The sequence below is a fragment of the Accipiter gentilis genome, chromosome 6 (assembly GCF_929443795.1).
Source record: "Accipiter gentilis chromosome 6, bAccGen1.1, whole genome shotgun sequence".
Taxonomy (NCBI): Eukaryota; Metazoa; Chordata; class Aves; order Accipitriformes; family Accipitridae; genus Astur; species Astur gentilis.
The window spans coordinates 8,713,958-8,726,414 of NC_064885.1; the positions used below are offsets into that span (position 1 = coordinate 8,713,958).

The 12,457-nt window shown below is 43.8% G+C and overlaps 2 protein-coding genes across 2 annotated transcripts in view; one reads left to right on the forward strand and one right to left on the reverse strand.

Annotated features, from left to right (window-relative positions):
• RABEP1 (rabaptin, RAB GTPase binding effector protein 1) overlaps window positions 1–12,457 on the forward strand; it is an 847,425-nt gene that overhangs the window by 588,580 nt on the left and 246,388 nt on the right. The window lies entirely within an intron of this gene.
• COL26A1 (collagen type XXVI alpha 1 chain) overlaps window positions 1–12,457 on the reverse strand; it is a 176,405-nt gene that overhangs the window by 11,557 nt on the left and 152,391 nt on the right. Inside the window, exons 6-9 of the mRNA XM_049802443.1 lie at window positions 10,276–10,378; window positions 8,951–9,103; window positions 3,067–3,159; window positions 1,517–1,560 (exon numbers count right to left, since the gene is read on the reverse strand). Coding sequence (XP_049658400.1) covers window positions 1,517–1,560; window positions 3,067–3,159; window positions 8,951–9,103; window positions 10,276–10,378 — 393 coding nt within the window. The remainder of the gene's footprint in view (window positions 1–1,516; window positions 1,561–3,066; window positions 3,160–8,950; window positions 9,104–10,275; window positions 10,379–12,457) is intronic.

Below are 12,457 nucleotides of genomic sequence, written 5' to 3' on the forward strand. Positions count from 1 at the left end.
GCTGCATGAACAAAGCTTAAGTGTCCATAAGCATCCTTTGCTCTTGACAGCTCTCAACAGTGACTTTCAGTGCGTGATTACACGGGGATGCTGAAGAACATTGAATTCCACAAATCTGGTGTAAAAATTATAAGATTTATAATGTGTGCTATGTGTGAAAAAGCCAGACTCTACTACAGAACCTATTTATGAATTGTGAATTACCTTATATTTAATCACATTAAACTGCATCTGTAATTTTGCTGCCAAATTTCCCACTGTGTTCATATCTATCTGGAATTTCTCATTGTTCTCCAGAGCACTCACTAATTGAAATGATTCTGCTACACTGGCAAACTTTCACTAACATTGTCCATTGCTTCTTCAAAGTGATTAATAAATACATAGTAAAAATCTCTATTTCTAGCAATTCCAAACCTCTTCTTATCAGGATCTAGAATTATAGAATCATAGAATCCTTTAGGTTGGAAAAGACCTTTAAGATCATTGAGTCTACCTGCCAACCCAACACCACCATGCCCACTAAACCATGTCGTGAAGTGCCTTGTCTATGCGGTTTTTTGAACACTTCCAGAGACGGTGACACCACCACTTCCCTGGGCAGCCTGTTCCAATGCCTGACAACCCTTTCAGTGAAGAAGTTTTTCCTAATATCCAACTTAAACCTCCCCTGGTACAACCTGAGGCCATTTCCTCTCATCCTAAAATGATGATGTAATCTAAGTTACATCCATCTGCTAAGTTACCTAACTTTTCTCTCTCTCTGTGCTCTTCAGTCACTTTTATCTCTTTAGTCATGTTAGATTCCTTTTAAATATTGATGTTACTGGTTTACCTCCACATTAAGTAATACTCTTCCCAAAACTGGAGTCCCTTTGTAACAGCCAACCACAATTTTGAGTAGTCTGGCAGTTTACTATTCATCATGACTTCACTTCTTTCCATTTAACCAGCTTTTTCCATCCATGTGAGTACTTTGCTCTCCTTCTACCATAAATTCTTTTCAGTGAGTTTATCACACTCCATGATTATCTCCCCCCTCCACAATTTTTGTATTGATAAATAATCAAACTGATGTGACTTTGTGATATTTTTCTTTAACAGAAAGTGCTATTTTTGAAAAAGTAGACTTAACAAATTCACTTTGGTGAATTGGTGAACTCCCATTGATGCATTTTTGTTCTTTTTATGTGTTCCACAGGAAACACAGTATTTTTCTATCACTGTGTTAATAAAGCCCATGTCAGGTCCTTTGCATCAACTGAGGCCACAGTGAAATGTTTTGACACAGCAAAGCAAGATATGTTGTTATGATTAAGGGAAAACCTGGGAAGCACAATCATTTCAACCTCTCAACACAATTCAGAATGAAAAAAGGTATTAAAATCACAGAATTTCATGGGGAACAAAACATCAGATCTAAACTTACAAAGTACTCTCCCTCATTGTGCAATAAGATGTTTCGCACTTAACCCCCAACTCTGCCCCTCAGCCCCAAAGCACTAAAGCACCTTACTTGTGATCCAGGGACTCCGATAGGTCCTGGTGGCCCTTTGGGTCCTGATGCACCTGGTGGCCCTGGTAGGAATCATCATTTGAGACAATTTTAAGGAAATTTAGAAGGGAGGACCCTAAATTCCAAACATATGCACTTCCTTTGATTGTTCTGTTTAGTCTCTCAATAGGTAAGAGCTGTTCATCGATCACAGGACTACAGCATAAGCACTTCATCACACACTGCTTTATTGGATACCCACATCCTGATATAATATATCCCTATGCCCTAGGGAAGATGTTAGAGCTCTGGGAGGAAAAACAGGTGAAAATAGGGAGGAAGGATGTCAGTAACATGCTGCATTTCCATTGTTTAAAACAACAACTTTTGAGAAAACTTAAACTAGATCTGTGAAACAGCTACATCAGAGCAAGATACTACAGTTGCTGTTTCTGAAACAGTTTCATTGGTGGCAAGGGAAGTCCACAAGCCTGCTACGGTCTGTCTGTCTGTCTAGTGTTGTCAGAAAGTTGATGATGAACATGAAGGAGACGGGGTTTGGACGTAGCCAGGGTGAGAGGCTGACTGTGGCAAAGCAAAGTTCTCTCTTGTTCTTTGCTCACTCCGTGGCAATAAATTCTTTAAAGTCTGTACCATAGAAGAGCCTGCTTCCAGGACAATTTAAACACTGTCTAAACAGGTCAACTTGTTTTATACAGTCACTTAACAGATTCACTCCTTTTGGAAAAATAATTATATCTCAACAGTAGCTGTTAAATTATACCTGCAAATGGAGGACAGGATATTTGTTTAGTCTGAACTTAGCAATACTCCTCTCTGCTTTAGTTGTCACAACCCTTGAGATGAAACAATGTGGACATTATACACAAAGTACAGCTGAATCAGCTTCAATAATTAATGCACCATACAAATGCTTAAGTCAAAGAATAAAGGAATTGAAGGATAAATGAAAGGCTCTCATAATGAAAGGAAAAGCCTTTTCTGCAACAAATGGGAGTTAACTCCTAAATATGCATCATACAGGGAAGTGCTGGTGTTTGCAGGAATACTATCATTTAAGCCACCCATCAGCACAGAGAAAAAAGACAACTTGCCACTGAATTTTCATCCCAGAATCTGATTTCAGTTATACTAGTGAAAATCTGGAATGGTTCAAACCAGCTCCAAAGTCTGCAAAGTCTGCATAACAGAGCAGCTGGCCAGATCCTGCTCAGTGGAGCTCTACAGCAACAGGACAGGATTGCAGCTGTGGTGAGAATAACTCTGCTCTCATACACAAATTCACCGGACAACCCATTCTTAAAGACAGTCTTTAATTATTCCCTTCTCAAGATGTGTCCTGCCAAAGGCAAAATAATCTGCCACTATCAACAGATAAGAAAGAAACCTGGTTACTTCTTGCCACCCTTCCCACCCCCAGACCCACTGCTCTACTGCCCTTCCAATGAGGACCACTTGCTTTCCCCACAGGCCACTCCAGTCTCCATCAGAAAGTTCTTTTGCTCATCTTTCCCATCATTACAGGTTTGCAGCTCCACTGAATTTATTACCTGGTGGCCCAACGGGGCCCGGGGCTCCCCGTGGTCCTGGCAGGCCAGCCATGATGGTGTCTATGACGGTGGAGGCCAGCTGGGGTTCTCCGTCTGGGTTAAAGAGCAGAGCAGAGCAGAGCAGTTAGTGTCCCTGCAGCAAGAGCTGCCCAGTCCCAGCAGGCAGGACTGCTCTCCAAAATCCTTTGGCGCCTGTTGCTGGCCAAGGTCAGACAGTGCTTCAGGATGCAAAACTTGGGCTCTGGGAGCAATTGCCCTTTGCTCTCTAAGGGCACAGGCTGCATCCCTCAGACCCGCAAGGCTGCTCATCCCACCTCTGATAACCCCAGAAAAGTCCTTTCTTTCAAAAAATTGGTGTTCCTGTACACCTATATAATCCTACCTTTGAATGCCAAAGCAGATTAGGAGTAGGTCTGCACTGTACAGCAATAACTGACCCAAAATTTGCCATCTCCAAGACACATCTGGCTTCTGACTACTTGAGAAACCAAACACGGATCTGGAGCTCCCTCCCGTCTGGCCTCAGGGAACCGCTGAGCCAATCTGGCAGTGTAGCATATCCCCACCAACCCAGCAAGCTCACCCTGCCGTCAAGGTGGTGGTAGGAGATATCCTGAGGTCTGAGGATGCAGGAAAGCCCGGGGAGAGGGTGTGCTCTGCCCCCTCCGCATACTTGGGAAACTCACTTGCCATTTAGGATTATTTTAGGTGTTCAGCTGGCCAGCTTGGGCAGGTCTACTAAGTAAGTTCTGGGAAAGAGATGGAAATGGGACTGGAGCAGGGAGAGGAAAGGCATGAGCTGAAACTGGAGGAATTTTGTGCTTTTGCACATCTTTCTCAGACCTCTCCTACTAGGAATAAAAATCAGCAGCCTGTAACTCCCCCCATCTTCCATAATACTTGAACCAATAGGCTTACCACTTCAGCTGGTGGCTGAACAGAAAGAACAGAACTACATATAAAAACCCAACCCTTATTATTTTTTGCAATTACCAAACCATATTCAACAACCCTATTCCCTATGGACTTGTACTGTAGCATACTAGTAGTCTAGGGAGGTACCTGTATGGCAGAATCTTTCATCTGAACATCCCACAACACTATTTGACAGTTGTGAAAACCTAGGGGAAAAAATTCCATGAGTGGAGGGAAGGGAAACCCACGTCCTGATGCTGCTAAGATTTGCAATCCACTGTCCTGACCAGTGCTATAGGACCAACTGCATATTTCCTGTTGCATTTAACCTGGATGAAGACGAAGTCTCCTGGACTTTGGGATAGTAAACCCTCTGAAAAGTCCACGTTTTTCATAGCTGGAGGCTACCATGCAGGAATAATGTCCATCATCCTCCTGCCCATGACCTCAAAATTACTCGCATCTCCTTTCACCCATCCCTTTAATTCATCATAGTAGAATTCAGAGGAATCCTCTGCAGGTGTAAAAGACTGCAAACGTCTCACTGCTATATTGATGTAAATATCAAGTGACACCAGGACGATCAGAAGGGTGTTTGTTTACTCTGCAGAGTCCAGTCCAAAGGACATATGGTGAAATCTCCAGAAATGTTAGTAGACAAATTATGAAGCCTTTTCAACTTCTGGAGTGTTGGCAATGATAGGACTTTCAAGCTAGCTGTTTGAAAGCAGTTCCTAGGGAAAACTGTGAAATCTCTTTAACTGCCAAGGATGACAGTATATCTCTGCAATGCCTTCCTGGCAGGAGAACAGCACAAGATCTAACCCAGATCCCTCCGAGAACCAAATTTTGTGCCTAAAGCCTCAATGCAAACAGGTATTTCTTTGACTATTGTTTCTAACCCCATCCATCTTCCCTTCCTCACAGTCCTGAAACAAAACAACTGAGACTCTTTTCATGTTCAGAAGGAAAGGTACCCAAGTGAAGTGTGTAATCCAATTAATTTGAGTTTTATTTGACCATGTCAAAATCTATCACCGCTTGGGAGTAAGATGAAATTGGGAAATGAGCATCGAACAGCAGTGAAGGCATTAACAATTGCAGAGCCTTTTGTTTTTAAAGAACAAGCGGTCAACAAAATCAAATGTACATCCACTGAGAGGGGGAGAGGACGGGCTGCAAACAACCAGGAATTAATTACCGCTGGAAGTAAGCCAGGGATAAAGATTTGGGTTACAAAACATTCCAGCTAAATGGTACATTATTATGATGACAGAGTTACTCCCACAAATCCACCTATCCTGGCATTTGATTCAACTTTATTTATGAAAGGTGATTCCATAACTGTGACACAGAAGAGAGTTCTGCTCAACAGCCCCTTGAGCTCACTAGCTCCTGATCTGGCTTCTGCAGCATAGGAGTATGGACATGCAGGAAATCTAGAGTGGCTCCTTTCTCAGCTGCCTAGCCAGGCAAAACTCATTCAGATCAAGGTTTCCTTCCAGGATGAGCTCTGAATGAAAGGTACTGTGAATGAAATGGGATCTAAGTGTGTTGAAACACAACCCACACATTTTTTAAGAGACTCTCTCCATGTTCCTATAAAGCAGCAGGAAGAACTCCTATCTCCTTATAAACTCCTTCTCCTTATAAACAGGGGGACATTCTGGAATTCACTGCCACTGGATGTTGTTATAGCAGCCACAAAATAGCTCCAGCAACAAATGGTAGCAGGAATCTTCCCTTCTCAGCCATCTCCTGCACTGACCCAGGCTCTGCTGGGCTCAAGGGCTGGATTTTGTTTCAGTACTTCTGGATATACCAAAGCAGAAGGCAGACAACTGTCTGCCTCATTTGAGAAGACCTTGATACACAATTTGCTCCAGCAGCTTTCCACCTCCTAGCCAAGCCAAGAGGAAGAGCGCAACCAGTCTGACCTGGGCAGATACAAGCACCCACGTTCCCTGGAAGAGAGCACAAACATCCTTCAAAGGGGAAACCTGAAGCAGCACAGAAATGCCCTGAACGAGGCAGTGAAACTTGCCCAGCCAGAGTGGCAAGGCGTCTCAGAGGCACAGGCATAAACAGCTTTGAAAGCCATCGGTATGATTTTCTAAATCAAATGCCATTCCCTTCCTCCTGTCCTTCCCCTTCGCTTCCTCTGCTCTGTTCTCCCTTCCTCAGGAAGGGCTATGCATGGCAGCAGGCACTGGGATGTCACTTTGCAAATCTTTGTTCTATGCTCTTTTTCACCAGTGACATGCTGGGTACACCGGCAAGCCTGTTGTGCCTCAGTTTCCCCTTGCTCTCCTGCAAAATAGGTTAATGTTATCTCATGTGTCCTTTGCAAACTGAAATCTTTGAGATGTAAGAAAACACAGCCCTCAACAGAATGAAAGTTGCATTCTTTTCTCTGTTCCCTAAAAATTGTCTTAGCTTTAGCACAAGAAAGAGGGCTGAGCTGAGTCTAGACCACATACCTGATCCACTCATTTTTAAGTGGCAGAGAAAGCAAGCAATCCTTGTAGCAGAAGCCTCAGCAGTGGGGTATGGCAGTTTAGCCTATGTGGCCTATGTCTAATGTTTCTAAGGGATAAATTCCCCCATTATAGGCTTGATTTGTTGAGACAGGATGGAAATGAAGTAATCCTGTCTTAATTTCTTTCTGCTACCTGATCTGGAGGGAGACAACTGGGACCAATTTCTTTACCACAGCACAGTGAAACTGTGAGAAAATATTTGTCTCCCCATTTTTGGCTTCTGTCTGCTGATAAACATTGCCAACAGGAACTTGTTGCGATTAATAAAGGCACATGCATTAACCATGTTCAGGCCGAACCAAACACTGTACTACTACTAATAATCTGATACAGCTTTCTCATATCTCTGTGGGTGCACATGCCCGTTACCAGGAATATGCTTCCCTCTGCTGTCAGCAGCTGGAATCTTGTGTTTATAGTTTTCAGATGTGCTCCATTCAAAATAAATAAATAAATAAAGTTTAAAAAAAAATCTACCCAGAATTTACAAGGCTAAGTTTTATTGGTTGTAGAGGATCAGCTTTCCACCAACCTGTGGTAGGCAAAATCAGCCAACACATAAGCAAAATGGTAAGTTTTGTAAGAAAATGGTCTTGATATTGCCATATCTTTATCATGACCACATAGATAACTTATACTTGCAGTGAGACTTGTATTAAGAAAAATTTTTATAATGAGAAAAATTGTCATAAATTTTGGGCAACTCCTTCTGCAAACCAAGAAATCCACCACCAATATGGGGGAGAAGTACAGGGCTGCCCCAGGGATGTAACAGTCACCATTTACTCACAGTCCTCAAGTCCATGTGGGAGCCTGTTGCTGCCCAGTGTTGGCAGAGTTAATACATATATTTATCCGCTTTCCATTTTGGGACAATACAGAGTTCACCCTTCTCACACATCAGCTGGGAAGGCCATGTAATCAATGCCTTTATACACTTTTTAATTTATCCAGTACTTTGCAAGAAAGAGTTTAATTGAAAGGGTCGTTGGAAGGAGGGGGAAGCAGCAGTACCCAAACCATTCTTAAGGATCCTTTGGAATAAAAGGCTGAGTGCAGTATGGCACCATTTGCTGTGATCCTGTAAGGCAGTGAGGTGGCTGTAATGCAAAACTTTCTTGTTATAAGGCTCATGAACGCAGCAGCTCAATCTACATTTTTTGAAAAATCTTACTATTGAACCACAATTAATTTCATCCTGCCCATATGCTCTAAGTAACTGAATATGAAATCAAGCTGTTAAAATTCTTCCCAAAGTAAAAATACATCTGTTCACTTTTGGGAAAAGGAGTCTGGAGAGCGGAGTGGGTGGAAGGGAAAGGAGAGCTCTAGAAAACTGTCAGGTGCAGGGAGACTTCCTAATCCTTGGCTGTAACATAACTGAGCTTTGAAGATGGACATGAGCAGAAGAGCTGGGGAAGAGGCACAGCTGAAGTCTGGGGGAGTGGAGATGGGAGACCTGAAAGAGCCAGGGCCAAGTGGAGATACAGCTGAGCTCTGCTTTATCATTATTAGATGCCAGCTATACAAGACTGGACCAGAAGAATCAAGCCCAAATTTGAGAGCACTCAGATAAAAGTGCATGATGTGCCTTTCCTAGAAAGCCTTTTCTCGCCATGCACAGCACAAATCAAATAAATATATTTTAATCACTGTAGGCTCAAAGAAACCTTGACCCTCCAGTTACAGGTAAGGGATAAATCCCGGTCTTGGTCTGGGCTTTCTAGTCCATAATTCTGTGTTTTGCATGGATGTGGGATAATGTTGATGCACCAGAAACACAGGTGGAAGACACATCTGCGGGGGCAGGAGAAGAGTCGCATTTAACAGATGTCCTTGTTACATTATATAATTCCAGAGTTGCAAACCTTTGGTACTTACTCATTTCTGAGCAACCCTGAGCCCTGTAACACTGCAACAGCGGCACCAAGAGGTCTCTCAACAGCACAGTTTCGTTGCACCAGCACCTAATCGGCCAGACTGCTGTTTTCTCTACCCACATGTCTCTCGTGATGCTACAGCTTGACCTGTCATTTCACTAGAGACCCTCTTCACAGCAGCTACTTATGATAGAAGCTTAAAGGACACCAAGTTGCCTCCTCAAAGCTATGATGAACCCAGAAAACCAGGCATAGGGAACAACCATAAATCCCCCAAACCCTGTTCTCACTGATGGTTTTAGAAGAGCAGTGACTTATTTTCTCATTTTGGAGAGGTGAACCCCTCTACCTTCTAAGTCTTCCGTGTTTCATCTTGAACAGGAACTTCCAAGAGACCCACACAATGGAGGCAGATTGTCTAGCTGCTCCTGGGGAAGGCAGGGCCCTGGCAGAGCCTGGCAAGGAGGTGAGAGGAAGAGCTGAGCTGCTCCATGCCTGCCCACTCTGCTGGTGTACCAGAAAAAAAAGGGAACCAAGGAGGAAACTTACTTTCTTTTTCAGCTGTAGGCTGAAGCGAGTAGAGAACCCCTTGTTGGAAGGTAAGAGGGAGGCTTGGGGTGGCTGGTGGCCCTGGAGGACCTGGGGGACCTGGGATCCCAGTTTCTCCTGGAAGTCCTCTCGGTCCTTGAGGTCCCAACAGTCCTGTACAGAGGCAGCAGAGGATGTGTTAGTGCATTTGAAGACATGCTAATGATGCTACCATGTAAAAAGGCATTAAGAAGACAAAGGATTTTTGTCCTGATCTGTAATTCTGGGAATTAGATGTGCGGGAGGAAATAGGAACAGCTTCCTAATTTTCCATTATTTGCCTTTAGCATCTTCCTCTGCAAAGCAAATAGACTTACTTGGCTCAAAGGTGCAGCAAAGCTTAATTCCTGAAAGAGTAAAATCTGCCTCCTCCCTGAGGCTGAGCAAGAAACTAAAGGCAGAAAGGCATGAAATCAAGTGCCACTCTTTCTCTTCCCATCCATCTACACACCTGTATGTCACCTCACTGCCAGGAAAGCACAGAAAGAACAACAGAAGCCCAGTCAGTCCAGCAGCAGACCCTTTCAGCTTCCTGTGGGGCTGGAAGGCTCTCATTGCAAACTGAGAAACCAAAAGCCAGACACATCCTTGGCCAGACTTTAGCCATTGACAGGTTGCCAGAAAATGCCAAAAAGCGTTCAGGGCCGCTCTCACATTTAAGGCACTCTCCAAGTTTCAAATCTTTCCTGAGCTCAGATTTACAAGTCACAGCCTTTTAGATGCATACAAAGCACAGAGCCTGAGGTCTGGCACCTATTGTGTAGTATCGGTTTCATCAAAAGATTTAGGAACATTTTGGGGATGACGAAAGTCTCCTAACTCAGAAATGGAGTGTACTCTGAAAGAATGGCCTCATAACCTTTTCCCTTAACATACAAAAGCATCATTAGTTTGACATCCTGGCATCTGACAGCTTGACACAAATGGTGGAGAAAAAAGGGAGTTAGAACAGGCACACAGCAAGAGGGTTAAACAGGGAATGCTCTTATCCAAAGGCTGACAGATCAGAGACTGTTTTGTACAGCTCCTGAGCAAGATGGGGAAACATGATACTGCTCTGCAGTTTTCTGGGATGAGCTCTGTCCAGCTCCACAGGAAATCCCAGGGACTGTCATTGCTCATGCAGGTGGTTGCCCGCTCTGAGAGCTGCTGGCTGATTTCAGTGCCCGGGGGACTCACTGCTCAACATCTTGTGTGTCCAGCCTTTTATGATCTGTTTTCACAGATAATTTGTATAAGGTGAAATATCTCCTATCATGGTAGCACTGTCCTCCTCCAGGACTTACCTGGTGGCCCTGCAGGGCCCCTCTCACCGGGTTGTCCCTTCTCTCCTTTTGGTCCTGGTGGTCCTGGAAGACCAGTTGGTCCGACTGGGCCTGGAGGACCAACCTGTCCTGGCAGCCCTGAAAACATTCAGAAAGGAAATTAGTTGGAGGTTAGGACACTGCTGAGGTCAGAAGGTCTTTAGCACCCTAGAAACCAGAGGAGAAGGACTCAAAGATGCAAGGAGGAGCAATGCAGCTTTGCAGAGATGGTACAGACAGGGTGGTACTGGTGGCAAGAGCTGGCTGGTACGTAGGGCAGAAGATCCAGACTGGACCTCTCTTCTCCTCTTCTTCCTCCAATCTTTAAAGAATCTTTAAAGAAACAAGCATGTCCCCACGCACAAGGCCCACCCCAAAAAGTCAGCAGGATGCGTACCTCCAGCTGAGATGTGCTGTTCAAAGCTAAACTGAGCCCACACTGTCCCCTTCCCAAGGTCTGAATGGCTCTGGGCAGGGTCTGGCTGGTCCCTCAAGCACTCCTTTGCTAGCTTCATCCAGACACACATGTCAGTTCCGTGGTAGTCCCATTGTATCAAAATACACAACATATATTTGCAAAAGCAAATCCAACTCTGTCTCCCACTTGCTCTGGCTGATATATACATACCACCCAGAGACTGTGCATCAAAGATGTTTCCCTGTTTTTTCCTGTTTTCATTCATCTGACAAGTGTACCATGCTGTGCACAAGGATTTTTCATCCCAAACTGAAATTAATGCACCCACACTTTTGAAGTAACTAGATGTTACTAATTTATATTAATGAACAGGGTGCTGAGCAAACCCATCTGGAAATACCAGTAACACAATAATTACAGCCCAGCAGGATGCTTCTTGGAAAGTCCACTCAGACCCCAGTAAGCCTACGAAAGGTGCAGGCAGCATTTGTAATCTGAAAGTGACTATTTCTGATGACACTAAATAAAATCTTAATGTTGTCTTCTTTAGACTATCAAAATAATAACAACACTTGGCAATTTTATAGTGTTTTTCAGAAAAACACTGTGCGTCTTTGGCTCACAAAAGTAGTAGCTCCTTTGGAAAGACACTTAAATACTGTGCAAACATCAGTGAAGCCTTTAATACCTTGGAGAGGTGGCTGAGTAAGTCTGTCTACTCAGATTAAGTGGTGAATGGTTACAACAAAGGCATTAACTGTCAGAGCCAAGAGAGTCAGAGGTTCCTGGTCTCTGGGCTACCAAAGGCCTTTGAGTATTTGAAAGCAGTGGCAGATGCAAGCTACAAAGCCAGAGGAAGACCTGTCTGAATCCAAAGTTCAGTGCACTCAGATTTCAAGTTTTAGTCTGTATATTACATATGACCATAGCTCAGCAGAGTACAAGTTAGGTTTTGATAAATTCTTAAGCAATGTCCTTCCCCTTCCCTGGTCTCAAAAAAGGTACTGGACCGTTCAAGAGCAGTGCCAGGAGAACCTGCTGCATGTCGGTGGTGCAGAAGAATGGACAGGAATAGAGGGAGGGAAGGAAGAAAGGAAACAAGCTGACCAACTAACACCTTCACAGCTGGTACCAAAGGGAACAGGGCTACATAATAAAAACCAAGGCTCACAGGTTCCCACTCGAGGTGTGTGACAGCCCACCTGGGGCACAAAACCTTGTCCCCCCAGACATTCATCCAAACTCTCTGCATTTCTCAGAACAATGCAATAACTCCCAAATATTAGACCCCCTTGAAAGATTCCCCTTCCTCTCTTCTTTTTTTGCCATTCTGAAGAGATGTCCAAATTATTTTTTCTTACAAAAATGAAATCTACCATCTCTAATCCATGGTGAAACTGGGCAGACTGAAGAAATGAGATTTTTCAAAGGCTTTGTGTAGGAGTGTGTGCCTGTACTTTTATTCAGTCATCAATAAAGATCTCATTTAATATGAGTATTGAACAAGGAATTAAGGTAAGGTTTTAATTTTGATCAATTTGTTTGTCCACAGGACACAAACTACAGACTTTTCTGTGAATAGAAGGGCTCCTTTAATGGATCTCACCCAACAGTGGATGCTGTACTTGGCAAGCTCAGGCAGGTGATCAGGAGCCCATTTAAAAGAGCAAGAGCATTTGTTCACAGCACTGCAAACAGCTTCTCCCCCACTACCAAAAACCTCCAATGCACCTGAAACTTCATTGC